General features: G+C 43.5%; 1 protein-coding gene across 1 annotated transcript; it reads right to left on the reverse strand.

Annotated features, from left to right (window-relative positions):
- Positions 1 to 1768: 1768 nt before the first annotated feature.
- THBS1 (thrombospondin 1) lies at positions 1769 to 16519 on the reverse strand. The gene is made up of 22 exons (XM_030452407.1): positions 16344 to 16519; positions 16059 to 16153; positions 14759 to 15336; positions 14138 to 14213; positions 13696 to 13892; positions 13395 to 13520; positions 12306 to 12399; positions 11826 to 11999; positions 11262 to 11438; positions 10810 to 10983; positions 10498 to 10625; positions 10234 to 10386; positions 9521 to 9739; positions 8918 to 9025; positions 8400 to 8559; positions 7872 to 7990; positions 6002 to 6236; positions 5384 to 5611; positions 4964 to 5235; positions 4430 to 4527; positions 4186 to 4325; positions 1769 to 3569 (listed from the first exon to the last, which is right to left on the reverse strand). The coding sequence occupies exons 2-22, from the start codon at positions 16126 to 16128 to the stop codon at positions 3562 to 3564; spliced, it is 3534 nt and encodes a 1177-aa protein (XP_030308267.1). The 5' UTR covers positions 16129 to 16153; positions 16344 to 16519; the 3' UTR covers positions 1769 to 3561.
- Positions 16520 to 17437: the final 918 nt, after the last annotated feature.

Here is a 17437-nt window from a genome sequence, read left to right on the forward strand (position 1 = left end):
TAAGTAAACATTTCTCTCTCTGCATTAGCAAGAAACAGGAAGATTATTTATGCACAATGTTGGCCAAATACCCAGTAACACTAGAAGTGGCATCCAGTAGTCGAGACCCTTGTGTCTCACCAGGGAGGCTCCAGGGAGCTAGGGACACCACATTTCCCATATCCTTCACCTATGGAATTTTTGCCCTATGGAGTGTGGCCAATTTCCATGCTGTTCTCAGGGAGGCAAAAAGAGGTTATGAGACCAAAATTGCAGGACGTTTGGTACAGCAGACCCAGAGATGGGTTACACTGATGGTACCCTGCCACAGGACACTGCACTGTCTCACTCCAGAGAAGTGAATCAGAGAATCCTGTAACTAGCAAGGGCAGAAATTCAGCAGCCAGTCATATTTCTGAAGCAACAGATTGGAAGTTGTCTTTTTTCTCCTTGTTCTCAGTGGGATAAAATAAAACATACAGGACTGTCCTCAAAAGTTTATAAACAGAAAGGAAAAAAGTTCATAGAATAGAACTCTTCCTTCTCAGGAAAAGGAGCTGTGAGGATTCATCTTGCATACCTGCAGAACCTATAAAACCCTTCTCATGTGTTCATCTAGCACCTGGCTTTGCTAAAGGGCTCATGAGACAAACTGCTGCTACAAGTAAAGATTGAGCAACTAACTGGTCCTGAATGCTCTCATTTTCAGCAGCTTGTTCCATCACTTGATACAGTGTCACAGCATCAGTTTTTTGCTTGCATGAGCTGTCCTGGTCTGTAAGAGATGAACAGACACTCATCTGCCCCTGCAGAGAGTGATCCAGCTGCCTTTTCATGTGAAAGAAACAGAGGGGAGACCTGGCCAGGGCTGATTGAAATCCGAAAGGGTTTTGCCCATCAGGGGCACAAGTCTAAACAGGAGTCTTCAGTGAAACCTTCAGCATCAAAGGTAGCAGCTGCCATGATACCTACCTGCAGCAGTGCCTTCAGGTGGACAAGCTGTTACACCTGGGGTAAAAGCACAGATGGCTCCCCTCTTGGGAGTTTTAGTTAAAAGTTTTAAGTTAGTTAGTTAAAAGTTTTAATTAAAAGACTGTAGAGAAATCTTGCTTTGGAGCCCAATTTGACATGAGCCACAGAGCAATCTGTTAGCATATCAGGGATCCACAAAAGCATTAAAAAGCATGAATAAAAACATAGCACAAAGGTGTAAATATAAATGTCCTGGTTGGTTTATTGTTCTTTGTATGCAAGAAGCTTTATTGTACAACTTACACAACTTTAAAATGGAAAATGGTTAAAAATGTTTACAAAAAAGCATGTTCTTAGAAAATTATGCTAGCAAAAACATCAGGAGAAGGGAAGCAAAAAAAAGTCCTCAGTTCAGTGTGCAAACATTTTATAAAAATAGAAATACTAACTCTACAGGTAGCATTTCATGATAAATTATTTAAATAGCATATCTACACAATTACACGATTAACTATTACAATGGCAATGAGAAAAATAATTTATAAAAATACAAGCACTGGTATACAAGATGACAGGAAAAAATATAACACAACATTAGAAACCGTATTTGACTTTTTTTTTTCCAATGCCATTTCCTTACTGGGAATACATGTTCTGCAAAGAAATTTTGATTATGTACAGCATTAACTTTAGTACTACAGTAGCTTTAAAGTTTGTTAGACATTTGAACTCTGCTTAATCCAAAGGTTTTTCTCAGTCACACAACAATGAGGTAATATTTGTACGTAAAACTTTCACTGTGTTAATTTCATTATTATTTTTTTTTAAGACAAGGAAATACAAGGATGCTGCCCCTTCTATTGGGGAAAACAGTCTTCTGGCAATGTACATCAAACCCTCCCCCTCTTTTGCAAGGAGCTCCTGAAATTCTATAGTTTGGGAAGAATTCCTGTTGTAGCTGCAGGTTGCAAGCTACAGTCATTAGTGTGCAGCAGCACAAACAGCCCATGGGAATGGATACTGATGGGGGTCATTGGGCCTCTCTGCAGTTGCCTTGGGGCCAATATTCTGGTTTTGGGTCAGGCCCACTGACCCAGTGGTCAAGCACTGCTCACATGCCCCAGCACTAAATGCCTGGTGGTAAATAAATGGTGGTAAATGGCATTCCCCCATCTCACACTGTGGATGGGAGACAGGAACTGCTCTGAACCATCTAAAGAGAGGTGAATTTTAGCACTGCAGAACCACTGGCTGCCAGGCTACCTTGCACAAAGAAAGGAGAAGCCAACACTGAGCTCAAACTGAGAAAAACACCCCATTCCTCAGACCTTCACTTCTCCCTGCACCTCAAAGCCTTTATGGGAAAATTGCTCTTTGTGACAAACATCACCACTATCAGCTCCAGACAATTTTTTTTCTCAACTAAAACCCCTCTAGTTTCAATATAGAAAAGAGTTAATAAATAATCTGTATTTACAATCTTACAGTCATGGAGACTTGTAACAATGATTAGGTGGATAGTCTTGACGCATTTGTTTGTTTGTTTTTTTTTAATCAATAATTCTTCAGTCATAATATCAAGGATATGTAAAAATAAATATTTTACAATTTCAGTATTTTATCTACAGGCCTCTTCCCCTCCCTTCCAAAGAAGGAAGGGGTTAAAAACCTCTATGACAATATAGAAAAGGAATGTTTTCATTACTATTGGTTTTTTGTGCCTTTTTAACCATAAGTGAAGCACATGCTGGTTTCCTGAAAGGCAGCACAGTGCTAGCTGAGATGGTGGTGCTTTCTGGCACCATATTTGAAAGAAAACATTTTGAAGGTAAAAAAGATCTGCATCTAATCAGGAAAAGAAAACCAAAACAGAATCCAATTGTAAATCCTGCTTCTCCCACACAACGCTGGTGTGATCCAGTGTGCCAGTTTTAATCCTCTTTCTCCCTCCCATGATAGAAATCTGTTTTAGGATACCTGTTTTACCCTGTGTAACAGAGCAGCTGATCTAGCTCCCCAAAAGTAGAGTAAAAGGCTGTGTTTTTATCTGAAAAAATGACATATAAAACAATAGTTTCTCCAAGTTAAACAGATGTAAACCAAGGTAGTGCAGCCCTCATTTAAAAAAAAAACTCCTCTCCCCCATAAAGAAGAGAAGACCTAGAGTTCACCCTCCCACCCAAAAACCCTTTTCCCCACACAATGAAAGGTCTTCAGTTTAAGTAGTCCACAGCACATCCAAAGATGGTCTTTTTACAAAATGCTACTCCATGGGACCTCCAGTTTGAGAGGCAGTGACACTGCACTGTGATAAACAGCAAACAAATGTCTTTCCTACTGAAAGAAGTATGCTTTGTTCAGTGAAGACAATTCTCATTTGCAAGACACATTTGTTTCCTTCCACTCAGCAGAGGTCAGATACCAAGCATGTTCTCACTTTCATTCTCTCAGAAGCATTCTCTTGAGGCAGGTCATGTGTTTCGAGTCCACATTTACGCAGAAAGAAAAAGGAAGGAATAATACAATGGTCCCAGGATTTGTAAGGCTAAATGTTTCAGAAGGTGCAATACCAGCATTTTTAAATAGTCTCTGGATCCAATAACCTTGTGATTATGGATCTGCAAAAAAGGAAAAAGGAAGTTATTTAAAATATTTCTGCATATTATCCATGATTATGTCTAAGACTTTAATCCTTAGAGACCTTTGTAAATAACATTGGTAAAGACAACTGAAAGTGCTTAGGACTGTGACTGTAAACAGACTGTAGTCTGTGTAACCATTACATGATGAAACAGTGAAGCAATTCTAATTTATGAAGACTAGGACACCTGAAACTAGTCATATGCACCTATCCACTGAACTGCAGGAGTGCAGTGTATGGACAACCTTCTACTTTGCTTGCTTTTAAGCAAGAAAAGTTCTTCCATGTCAGACAATTGGTTGCATTTTAACCTTGTACTGTCAGCTGTGTTGATTTATTCTAGTGTGCATTTTGAAGATGATATTTAATCTTAACATGGATTTCTGGTACTTAGATATAACAACATAGAAATATATTTTGATTTTAAATGTTTAAACTTTTAACTGTGAAGAGTTGAGATAAGCCAGGAAAGATCATGGGTGAAATTTTCCTCTTAACTCTCGTTTCTTGTTCTAGTCTGGTGTTTTTTTAGGCACAGCATTCTTGAACCAATTCCTTTATATGGTATCTCTTAAATACAATGTATTTCTTACCTCTGCATTCATATTTAAGATCTGAGAAGAACACCATTTCTTGAGAGAAGACAAATAATCCTAGTCGACCACCAGCATATGTTTTATCATAGATTGGTCCTGAGTCTGCCATGATTTTCTTCCCTTCATACATTACAACTCTACAAAGAGACAACAGGTTAGCTGTCTTGGTAAAGATGAACCCAACACAAGCTTTTCAGACATCCACTTGTGATAATTACTTAAAATATGGGGTGGTGCTCACCTGATGTAACCAGTCTTGGGTCTGTGGCTAAGACGCCATCTGTATGCAGTGAAGTCTTTCCAGCCTATGTGACGAGGGTCGTGCCACAAAGTTCTCACCTACAAAAGAATGGCTTATTTTTATTAACCAAAGCCTGAGATAACATAGCCATTATTTTGATCAAGGTGTGTGCCTTGATGACTATCATTCTGGCTAGTAAAGGCTTAAAGTAAGTCATTAGGCTGTATAATGGCATCTTTTGAAGTCAACTGCTCTAAATTTACTTTTCAATATTGAAATAGGAAACTAGCAAATAGGAATCAATTCCATAAACAATTGATTCAATGCTGCTGGAAAGCCTGTCTGCAGCATGCAATCCTGTTAATTTTATGCAATAATTTGCATGGCTGCAGATTATTACAAGTTACTGGTCTTTGCCAAGAGGACTGTGTCATTCTGATCAGCACGTGCAAACCCCTTGTAAACATCTAACTTCTTGGAAGAGCAGCCTGCCTTACATTGTGGAAGAGGAGGTTATCAAAGTGCCACTCTTACCTGGCCAGGAGTGTTTCCTGTGTGCCACAGAGCATTACGAAGGTGTTCTCCTGGACCAGTGGTAGAATTCACAACTTTGATGGAGAGACCTGAGTAGCCTTGAGCTTTGGTTGGCGTGGAGTCCCAATAAGACTGGGTAATTTGCTTCCACATGACAACATAGAAACGACTGCTAGATTGGTAACCAAATACAAAGCCAGCATAATCATCATCCCTTTCTGTATTGATGAAGAAGGTGCCACTGAAGTCCACAGCATTGAATTCATCAAAACCTGAGGGGGTAGTATTAAAGGAAAAGGTTACTGGTGCTACTATTCTGTGATTCTGAAACAACTCCTTTATAGTTTCTCATGTTTTCTTCTTCCCCCCCCCAACCAATCAACCTTGTAATGTCTGTTAGAGTTCAGATTTTCCTCTTACCAACTGCAAGGCCGGGGTCACAGTTGACTGTCTGAACCAGTTCTTTACCCTGGTGACGAACAACCCAGTTTGGATCATTTTGGGATGTTCCTTTGGGATCCAGTGGAATCATTTGAAATTTTCGGAAATCAGTTTCACTAATTTCCACATTTTCAGGGCAGATATCATCAATGTCTGGCACACTGTCTTGGTCAAAGTCATCTTTGCAAGCATCTCCACGTCCATCACCTGCAGGACACAAGTAATTTCACCATTATATCACCATTGCTGCTTGCTTCCAAGTCTCACAACTTGGAAGTGAAATCTTCATTGCAGATCTGACTGCCCAGGTACTGCTGCCAAACACACTACAGGAGCCAACAGCTAGTGTATAAATGCCCTTTTACTCCAGCCCTTTATACAGCATGTATAAATGCCCCTTTACTTACTGGTGACTTACTCCTAAGTTAGATATGTGGCCATTTTTATATTGCTTCTTGCTCCTGAGGAACACTATAAACGACATTCTGTCTTTTTGTTACTTGAAAGTTTTGTTCAACCCCAAACAGTATGTGGGTAAAAAAAAGCAAACTATTTGAAGATACTCTTAACATGTTACTATGATACTGGCAATCTTACCATCAGAATCAGCTTGATCTGGGTTGGCAACCAATCTGCAGTTATCTTTGTCATCAGGGATGCCATCATTGTCATCATCATGGTCACAGGCATCACCTTTTCCATCCTTGTCATGGTCAGCTTGATTGGCATTGGGCACATAGGGGCAGTTATCAAGATTATTTTGATGGCCATCTTCATCTATGTCCTGGTTGTTGTCACACTGATCACCTATGCGGTCAGAATCAGTGTCTTCCTAAGAAAGGGAAAAGGAGAAAAAAAAAGAACATTTTAAAAAGACACTTAAGAAAAGACTGAAATAGGAGTCGTACTATCTAGAATTAATTGGGATTTTTGCTCGCTTTAGCAAGAGCTGAGATGGATGCAATGAGGTATTTGAATTAATGTAGCTTTTTGGCTGCTTTAATGTTGTCTTGATTTTAATCTAAATCCACAGCAGCAGAAAGCAGTGTGGTCATCAGCTTCTCTTCTCTGTTCTGCCCAGTGACTATCACCAGTCTACCATCCTGGACATGGGGTACATTATCTCCCACTTTCTCTGGCAGCTCCCTGGTTCCAAGGTCCAGAGAAAGGTAACACTTATCTGTACATAGCCAGTAAAGATTATAACATTAAAACACAGTCTGCCAGATCTTGGTTTTGCAGCTTCCACACCATATCATAATTTTCCCTAACCTAAAAGCTTATGATGCTCTTCATTCTCCCTGATTCATCAGTCAAGACCCTTAGTTGGGTCCCTCAACTCCCTTAAGACTGCATTAACTGCTGTGCTTACAGATCACATATTTTAACCAGTCATTTGCTTAGTCAGGTTCTGAAATAAGGAAAACAATTCAGTCATCCCTTAGACTGCCTCAAAGTTTAGTCTAAGTAGTCTTGTCAACCAGCACTGGTGGATGACCCTGTTGTTATGATGACCTTGTTGTTACAAGCACACCACACAGTGTGAAGAGCTGCTTATTCTGCCATTTGGAATTTATTAGTTCTTCTTTTTAGAATTTGATTTAAAAAGTGTTTGAAAATCCTTCAGACTTGTATTAAGATTTCAAAATGTTCAGAGTAACATTGCCTGTAAACATGGAGAAGAAAGCATAAAACATCTTCATGCACTTCCTACCCTAAGGGGGAAGCAGTAAAGCAAGTGACAGACTAAAATTTTGTATTATCTGTTTAAATCCTTCAAGTAACACTGCTTATGGGCTACATGACCCTACTACAATAGACTCCACTGATTCACAATGGCTTTTCTAACCCCTCAAACATTCCAGTTATGTCCCTCAAGCTATTAAACTTATGGCCTTGTACCTGGCAGGATGGCATGGGCTTTATCTGCTTCTGCCTTGAAACATTTTTGAACCAGGAAGTTGTGGGAGAGGCTGGATTCCCTCTGGATTTTATGAAGAGGGATTTTAGGTGTCAGAATACACCTTTTCCTTAAAGAAAAGCAGCCTGTACTGCCTTCAACATAGAGATAGAAAAGGTATCTTTTGAAATGCAGCTGTTTCAGAATTAAGGACAAAGACTATAGAGCAGTTTTGTGCAAACACAGTACTACAGGCTACAAAGAAGGTAGTTCCTTCCTACCTAGATTTCATTTCCTTACTAAGAGAATCACCACAACTGGCAAACCTAAGAAATGTTTAGGAGAAGAGTACATGCATACTCTAATATCTTCTGCAGTTACTTTTTAGAAAATACCTAGCAGCTGTGAGGGCATGCTATTTGATACAAGTGCCATTTGGCAAATGGGTAAGAATGATCTGTGACAAGTCAAATTAAAGCTGTAATCTGCTCAAATATTTTCTACAATACACACTATACTATATATTTATAACATCAGTCTTCTATTTACATAACATAAATCCCTTACCTGGTCAGGATTGTGCTCCAATGGACAGTTATCACACTGATCTCCAACACCATCCAAGTCTGTATCCCTCTGGTCTACATTGTAGACATATTGGCAGTTGTCCCTTTCATTAAGGACCCCTGTAAAATTAAGGAGAGTTCATGAGTCAAAGTCAAACACCTCAGTGCAGCAAAGGAGCTGCAAAAAAGCCACTGCACACTTAAATTTCTGAAAGCAGCCTTTGAAAGCTTTGCAACTTGACTCATCACTAGCTCTGCCACATGCTTCTTTTTCTACTGCTTGTGAGAGCAGAGCTAGAATTTGTGTATAATTCAAAGTGAATTTCCATTAGCTGTAAATGTTGCTTCAATAGTCTTTATATCCTGAAACCACCAGGATATACACCTATATCCTGTCTATACACTAGACAGAACAACTTCTGTCTGTTCAGGGATGAAATTCTGGTAGGAAATTAGTGGTACACATTTATGAAATGTACCAAATCTGTGCTTAGAAGGCTACCCAAGGGAGTGATTAGAGGCCACCTACCATCTCCATCAATATCCACTGCACATGCATCTCCTTCTCCATTGTTGTCAGTGTCAGTTTGATCAGGGTTGTGATTATAGGGGCAGTTATCACAGCGGTCACCAACATCATCCCTGTCATAGTCATATTGTTGTGGATTGTAGATGAATGGACAGTTGTCCTGCAAGAGCAAGAAAGTAGTCAGATTTAAAAAAACCCCTCAAAATAATGCTATAATCAGATTCTGCATATGCTTGTACTTATATATATAAAAGGAGACTGGCATGGAAACAGTTAAACCTGGAATGCTTCTACCTTAAAACATCCTATTGCCTGCATGAGTGTAGGAATGGCTTAATAAAAATGAATATTTAGTTTTGAACCTCAACCAGCTGCAGAAAGTTTGTCTGCATAGTTATGCATATCTAGAGGTTTCTAGGATGAGTGTCAGTACCAGCAATTTCCTATAGTTGTCCCTTAAGATTAAGGTTAGAAGGTAGACCCCAGCCCCAACGGCTGTTCTCTTTGTGTTGACTTACCCTGTCATCAGGAATACCATCATCATCATCATCACTGTCACAGGCATCACCAATCCCATCCTTATCATAGTCTTCCTGACCAGAGTTGGGCAGATTAGGGCAGTTATCCTAGAAATGACAAAGCACACAGATCTGTTTACTTCTGGAATGACTACCATAGGTTGTTCAGCAGGTAAGATCTAACCCATAGGGGAAAATCATAATACCTCAATTAGGTAGGCATTCCCTTACTGTAGTTTTCTCAATTCTAGCTAGTCATTAATGTGAGGATGAGTTTTAGCAAGCCATAGGTCAAATAGTTTATAAAACAAAGATTTGGCTACTTTTAAGACTCATAGCCTCTTTTGCTTCCCCTGTAGGCAGATACCTGCCAGAGCAAATCTGATCAGGCATAGCCTAAACTAGATTCTTCCTAGAACATTTATAACAAAAGTGCTTTTTTTAAGCTTCATTTTTTCCCATAGTGCAGGAATATCTTAAGTACAGCAAGAGCCTATTAGCAATACCTTGACAATTGTATCTCTACACAGAGGGATATTTTACCAGTTTATTTCTCAGATACAGGTTGTTATAACAGTAGATAAGAAAACAGGATAATCTTACTTTTTTACAATGGTAAGTGGCATTGGCAACACAAACAAGGTTCTCATTTGGCCATCCATCCAAGTCAGTGTCTTCTCCACAGATGATGCCATTGCCAGCATAGCCTGGTTTGCATTCACAGCGATACATGGGGTCACTGAAGTGGCCAAGGTAATTGCACTTGGCATTCTTGTTGCAATCATGTGTTCCATCTGTGCATGGGTTACGTGGCTTGCAGACCTAGAAAACCACACAGAAATTATATTCACTGTGGATGCCTTTTTATCCCCGATTTTGCCCAGAGATTCAAATAAAACATTCAGAATACATGCTTGTATTGATCAGAGTGTTCGATCAGAAAAAAAAAAGAAAAGCCTCACATGTTACTTTTTTCTGCTCTCCAACTCCAGGAACAGTCTTAGCACTAATTATTATTTTTTCTTGTTGAAACTTTATTTTGAAATGGAACCAAATACTGAAATATCTTAGGCATGTGTTGTTGGACCATAAGTGAATACTGATTAAATTACTCTCCTAGAATTATGTATATCTGAAGCCAGTGATTTTTAAAACTCATTTTGAACTCCATTAGAAACTGCTAGATACTCCTCCTGTTCTGAATGACAGAAGATGGTGTTTTATGAAACATACCAAGTCCTTCTCCCCTGAAATGCACAAGTGCTTTCTGCTCTTTAGAAACTGAGGTTTCACAACCCACAACAAGTTGAAAATACCTGTTTGTTTGCCGTGGCATCCTCAACGCTGCGACCAAATGGCTGTGATCCAGAGTAACGTGGAGGACAAGGCAGGCAGTTGTACCCAGGTTCAGTGTTCTCACACCTGTGTACTCCATTGAAGACAAAGCAGGCATCAGGAACCTCTTTGCACTGAAATACAGTAGAGAAGAGCAATGGTTAGCATTAAAAAAGGCTGGAATTTTATTCTCCCTTCCCGTTTTCTTTCACTTTCTTTAAAGGACCAAACTCTAGTCTTCTTACCTCATCAATATCTTGGCAGTGGATACCATCACCATGGTAGCCAGGAGGACAGGCACCACACTTCCAGGAACCATCAGGGGAGCTTGTACATGAAGCCCCTGCAAAGCAGGGATTGGACAGACATCCATCTGAGAAAGAAATGAGCATGTGTTAAACGAGGGACACTTAGCCATGCTGCTATAGTACTGTAGTTGGCCCCTATGCAGATTTAAAGTTCTAGCACTTGTGTTTTACAGAACTGTCAAGTTCGTTAAGCAGGGTTTTCAAGATTGTCCACAGCCTTCAGCTATTTCTAGGAAAATGCATACTCACCAATTGGACAGTCCTGTTTGTTGCAGACCTGAGTCCCTCTAGCTTCACCTACACAAGTCTTCCCACCATACTGAGGCTCAGGATTATTGCAGAGACGGCTACGTTTTTGAAGTCCTCCTCCACATGTCACTGTGCAAGCATCCCATGGAGACCATGGTCCCCAGTTGCCATTAACTAAATGGAGAGAAGTTAGAAGACGTATCACTTTTTAAACTGTTACTTTGTAGCAAGAGTATATCTAACATTGTTCAGTCATAAGTGAGTGAATTAATGAACTCCACAGAAGAGCCATAAAAAAAGTCTAGTTTCATCTGAACCTAACCTTTGAGGTTTTACTCAGCCTACCTCTGAACTGTAAAGAGAGAAGATGACTAGAAATAGATTACATAGCAACTACTCAGGAAATTCATGCTTAAGCTACCAAACAGTAGTTACTACATTGATGCACTTACTTGGGCAAGGATCTTTCTGGCAGGATTTGTTTTCTCTTGCCTCGCCCTCACAAGGTTTGCCATTCAGCTGTGGTACTGGAGAGTTGCAGAGGCGAATTCTAGTGATAATGCCAGTGCCACAAGTGACAGAACATGATGACCATGGTGACCAGTGACTCCAGCCACCATCCTGTTTAACTGCAAGAAAAAAATGTCCATTATTAAAAGAATTTGAGTAATGTGCTTCAGCTGCACAGCACATAGAACATAGCCAGAACCAAAACTGTATCAAAGATTCTCTATCTACTGGACAGCCTCAGCACCATCACAGATAAAGCTCTTCTGTCACTAGAGAAATTGAATACCTGAACAGGCCTCAAATTTTGTCCTGGGAGCAGTGCCCAAACATGCCTATTTACTGCATGAACTATTTGCTCCCCTTTACCTGATAAATTTAAGTTTCTAAAACTAGAAGCCAATACATCTGTCCCAGTGACAGGGTTACATGGGAATCCTTGCTGTTAATGTCAAACCAGGAAAAGCAGCCTGTATTTTACTACCAACATGAGCAGATAAAATACTTACATCTCTTGTCACACTCCTGAAGGTGGCAAGTCCGAGTCTGTACAGAAGATCCTTCACAGCGGTTGTTGAGGCTGTCACAGGATCGCCCTCTCTGCTGAATCCCATTGCCACAGGTCACAGAACATGTGGTCCATTCAGACCAAGGAGACCATCCATCATCTGCATAATCACTAGCTGCAGAGGGATACAGCTCTGTTACAGCTCTGAACAAAACTCCAGGTGTGTTTTTCCAGTTTTTTCTCCTATCCCTCTCTCCACAAAAATGGACAGAACTGTCCCTTAAGAAAGCCACATGCATCTTTTTTTCTTGTACAAGGTAAAACCCATGAAGTAAAATGTTTCAGTGCTCACACACACCACCTAAGTGGTTAACCTTACTCCAGGGTCACAAGGTTCTGTCCAGTTGTGGTATACTTTAGAGCAGGAGGTTTCTAGCTAGATGAACTGCTTAGAAACACGAAGGTATTTTTAAGTACTTACGCCAGCATCGGGGGCAGCACTCCCCATCAGGCACAGTAGCATTGGAACAGGGCATGAGAGGACAGGACACTTTCCGGCATATGGTTGCAGAGTTCTGTAAAGAATTGTAAAATTTGTTATAAGCAAGTGGAATATAAACAATGCCTCTTGAAGGTAGTAGCTTGGTCAGAGGAATGCTCTCATGACTACTGTTTTTGTCTCCCCAGGAAAACGACTGCATTAAGGCAATTATTGGTAGGAGAGAGGCAAATGCAGAAGTCACAGTATCATTAGCTGACTACAAGACAAAGAGGATATAGAAGAGGATGCAGAACTTGGTGAGATGTCTTAGATTATTGCACATGGACAAATAGTTGGCATTTTGTTTCTAAACAAAGGCAGGCTAGTTAACACACTCTGGTAGACTGGAACACCAAGATCTTTTTGCTAAGGTATTCTTACAGTAAAAAGAAGCAAGCGATGAGTTTAAAGACACTCTTGTGTGTACAACATTCCACAGAAGTGGAACACAAAATGAAAATATCTTGCCAGGTGATCCTGGGATCTAAACAGCTAAACTCAAAGGGATTGCTGTTCCATATAATCTGTAAGCAGCACATAGGACACAGCTAGAAGCACTTGTTAAATAAAGGGAAAAAAAAAGGCCTAAGCGTGTTAAAGTCTTTACTAAATACTAGAATGTCTTTTCCTACTAAGCCAGCAGGAGGTTCAGTGAAGACAGAAGCTGAATCTAAAGTATTCCAGGCAACAAAGCTGATAGTACTGTAAATTTGGTCAGTTGGTTCTGATGCTTAGCAATTCATGGACTTGTAAAGTACACAGGCATCCTCCAAATTAAGGAGCTAAAGGCATGTGAACAGCTGTATCAGTCATGCTTGTACAATTTTCTAAAATATTGCTATTGTGCTGTATGAAAACTGCATTTATACCAGGGATCTAGAGTAGGATACAATCAACTGAACAATTCTCTGTCTGCTGTAGTATGTCCAGTTCTATGTAGGATTTACTCTAACAAAGCACGTAATTTAGAAATACCTGTACATTTAAACTCATGAATTTATATACATTTATGGATATGTGGAATCTTACCTGGCAGGTACATTCAGTGCAGCTGTCAATAGTCCACTCTTCTTTATTTTTGTGCAAGATTCCATTATGAATGCACACTCCAGGAGTGATCTGGACCACTTTGGCAATCAGTTCATTTTCTTCAGTCTTGAGAGGAGGGAAAGGGGAGCCAAACAGAGAGAAGGCATTTAGAAGTTAATACAGAAGACAGCCTTATCCACAAAAGTAATAGACTAAAGTTGTTACTGTTTCTGCAGGCCCTTACGGGGCAGGTTATGATTCATTCACTGAGTGCCAGTTATTGAAAAGCACCAACACTCACCACTTTGCGAACTCTGTCTTGAAGTGTTGTAACCATGGACCGGAGTCCTTGGAGTTCCACAAACATATTTGTAAGTTCATCACAGGAAAACCCACAGACTGCTTGCATGTCCTTCGTTTTATGGCCGATGTAATTAGTGCGGATAGCTGGGCTGGAACCATTGATGGGGTTGTCCAAAGTAATGATGGCACTTGTGGCTAAAAGACAAACACACACAATGCAAATGCATTTTGTACCACGTGCATTTATCATTCCAGGGTAACAGCTGCTAGACAGCTGCCACTGGGTTCATTACGGTGCCTGCAGAAATATAATCTTATTCCTTATGCAACACGGACTTGCATGTCAGCATACTTCTGAGTCCCGTTTCAACTTGTCTTTCCAACGTAATGAAGAAGCTTATTTTTAATAGGTCATTGGATTCGGAAGATTGTAAACTTACAGCTGGAGCAGCCTTTGTTCCTCAGGATAGTTTCCAGAGTTGTTCCAAACACAAACCGCACATTCTGCAGCAGTCCCTGTGGACAGAGGAAGAATTACAGCTACTTGCTGCAACTTCGAGGGAAAATAGTACAGCTTGCCCAGGGAGAGCCAGTGGACACTTAAGGTCACAAGATCATTAAGAGTAATGTCACGACAAATGGCATACTAAAAATGTAACTTTACTCTCTTTAACAATAACAAACCTCACTTCCTAACGTTCTCACCCATGACCACTCTCACTGGCAACTCTTTGTGGAGGAAGAAAACACCCTGTGAAATTCTGAATCTCCTAAGAAGCTGAGCAATGAAAATACTACCACCTGTTTGGAAGCTTCAGTGACTTCTTAATGCTACAGAAAGTTATATCCCTGCAAATCTAATGCTTCACCCTTCAATTTCTATTATTAAAAGTTTAATAGATATGGATGTGGTCCATATCAAATGTAAAAAAACCAGTCAGCAGTGAAACCTTCTCCCTGTTATCCATGTCTTCATAGCTATTTAGGCTGGTTGAGTAGCCCATGCACCTTCAAGGCAGATGACTGAAAACAGTAGTTAAAAATCTAAGTGAAAGTCTTACCTGGAAGTTGTCATTGACTCCCCCCTTGGCAATACGGAGCCTGGCACTGGTGGCCAGGTCCCTTGTGAAGATGTTCTGAATAGGGATGTCCAGTTCAGCATTCTCCATTTTCTCACACCCCACATAGAGCTGAGCCCGGTCTTCCTGCACAAACAGGGTGATATTCTTCCAATGTCCTGTAGCTAGCAAGGCATCCTCTACTGACACTAACTGCTGCTTTCCATCCCCAGAAAGACTCAGGTCCAGGGTGCCTGCCTTGCCATTTGATACTAGACTGAAGACATGTCCAGAGCCATCTTTCTGTTCCACAGACAGCAGTGTGCCTCTACTCTTCTTGGCTTGCCGCAGAGTGGCCAGGAGGATAAAGCCCTTCTCAGCATGGATGGCATCTAGTAAGTCTTGGAACTTGGAGTCAGGGACAGCAGGGATGCGAATTGCATCTTCAATGCGATAGGCAGGGCTGGAGGATTCTGGTCCCTTCACCAGGTGCACCCCGGGTGCCCGGCGCCCAGCTCCCTTCCGAATGTAACCAATGAGTTCAAAGAGATCAAAGACGCTGTTATCATCACTCCGGGACTCTGCAAGAGAGGTCAGAACAAGCACCATGAGCAAGGGACAAAAGAAAGCCAAGGAGCTGTCCCAGGCGCGCTTAATGAGGTGGCTCGTGGTGAGCTCCTCACGTTAGAGCACAGGCAGCAGCCCCGATGCTGCGGCAGCGCTGCCGGGAGCTGCTGCCTGGGGGTACGTGTGCATTCTTGTGCAGGAGCCAGTCGGCACAGGAGTGCCAGGTACCCGCTGACTGACACACGGAGGTAGCAGCCGTTCTGGCACCTCATTAGGCTCCACCAAAGGGGAAATACCCAGCAGAAGCCCTAAACGCAATCTTCATACTCTAGGATACAGCAAAGCGAGTTGCTTAGTCCAGCCAGGTGACAGCAGCCGCTTCTCTATAGCACCATGACAGCAACCTACTGCCCCAGTTCCTTCTTCAGCCACTTCTCACATCACATTCCCCTTTCCTCTGCCCAACACGGAGCTGGGGAAAGTATGTGCCCAAGTCCCAGAGAATCAGCATTTTGATCTTTGATTGTTATATGGATTCTGCACCAGAGAAATGTCCTGCTTTGCTTAACTATCAGACGCTCAGGTTCAAACGTTTTTGCTCACTGGAAGCTTTGGAGCTCTTCACCGCGGAGCACAATTTCAGCTGCCTGTACAGACTATACAATAAATTATTTCTTTTTCTTTCCCCCCCTTTCCCTGACAGCTCTGAGTACCCCCAGCACAGAGCTGCTCTTACCTGCAGTGCGCTTGGCCTCCGAGACGCCGAGCGTGAGGAGGAGGAGGAAGAGCAGAGTCGTTAGCCCCATGGCAAAGGTCTCTCTCCGAACGGGCCTAGGAACCGGCACAAGGGAGAAGGTCACCGCGCTGCCGTCGCACCCCGGATCTCCCGCCCAGCGCACCGGCACCAGCGGCTCCCAAGGCTCCCGGAGGCGAGGAGGCTGCGCGGCGGGAGGCAGCAGGGACAGGGCAGGTGCCCTGGGATGGGGCAGCGAGCGCGGCGGGAACCGCTTCAAGTGCTTACCTGCGGGGAGAGAGATCCGAGCGGGCAGCGCCGGTCTCCAGCGCCTCCGGCTATTAAATATCCTCGGATAACCCTCGAGTGTCCCGCGGGGGGAGTACGAACAGCGCTTTCGTCGGGGCGGGCACAGCGGAGCGGCGGATCCCGAGACTCAGATTGCGGGATCGGCGCTGCCGGGAGCTCTCCGGGCGCCGGGCGCCGTGCGCGGCTTTAAAGGGCGGCTCGCATTCCTGGGCTCGCGGCGGGCCAATCGGCGGCGGCGGGGCAGGAAGCGGGGGGCGGGAGCCGGGTGGCTCCGCGGCCAGAGACAACTTTCCATCGGGGCCGGGGGGCGGGGACGGGTCCGGTGCCGCCGAACCCCGCCGGCCCGGGGAGCGGCGGCCCCCACGCAGCTCCTGTGGGGCGGTGCCGCGCTCGGCTGCGCCGCTTGGGGGCGCCCTGCGAGCGTCCGGCGCTTGTCCCCCAGGGCCCGCAGGGTTCTCTTTCTGCCGCCTTCCCGTCCGGCTGCGGGGAGGCGCGGCGTGCCCGGCGGGGGCCCTCGTCCCCAGAGCCGGCGGTGACCCGCGTCTGGCACCGCGCCTGTCTCGCCGCTCCGCGCCTGCCCTGATGCCCCCCCGGCGTCCCACCGCTGCCCTCCGGACCCTTGGCCGGCGGCCGTTTGCAGTGGCCTTCGCCCCGCGCCGAGGGTGTCCCGGGTTGGCTGTGTCCGCCGGAGGGGCGCTTGAGGGGCGCAGCGCGGTGCAGGTGTGTGCCCGCCGCCCGGCCAGGGCAGAGAGGAGAGGTGCGGCTGAACGCCGCTACCTCCGGCTGCCTTGAGTCACTTAATGAGAACAGTCTTCACTTAATTAACTTAATTCGCTTAAGGAAAAGCCTGTCTTCTGCCCACTGGTCACAGTGCACAGCACATGGGGTTTTGGGCCTGCAAAATCAGTAACGTGAATTCTCATGAGCTCTTTCTGGCTCCCCATGGAAGGGGTGCGGGCTGGGTGGCGCGGAGGGAAGAGAGGAGAGCGATGGCGGGGAGGAGGGAGGGCGGAGGGATGGGGGAGCCTGGCGCCTGCTGCCACCCCGCTTCTCAGTGCCATTGTGCTTGGTGA

The sequence above is a fragment of the Calypte anna genome, chromosome 5A (assembly GCF_003957555.1).
Source record: "Calypte anna isolate BGI_N300 chromosome 5A, bCalAnn1_v1.p, whole genome shotgun sequence".
NCBI classification, from domain to species: Eukaryota; Metazoa; Chordata; class Aves; order Apodiformes; family Trochilidae; genus Calypte; species Calypte anna.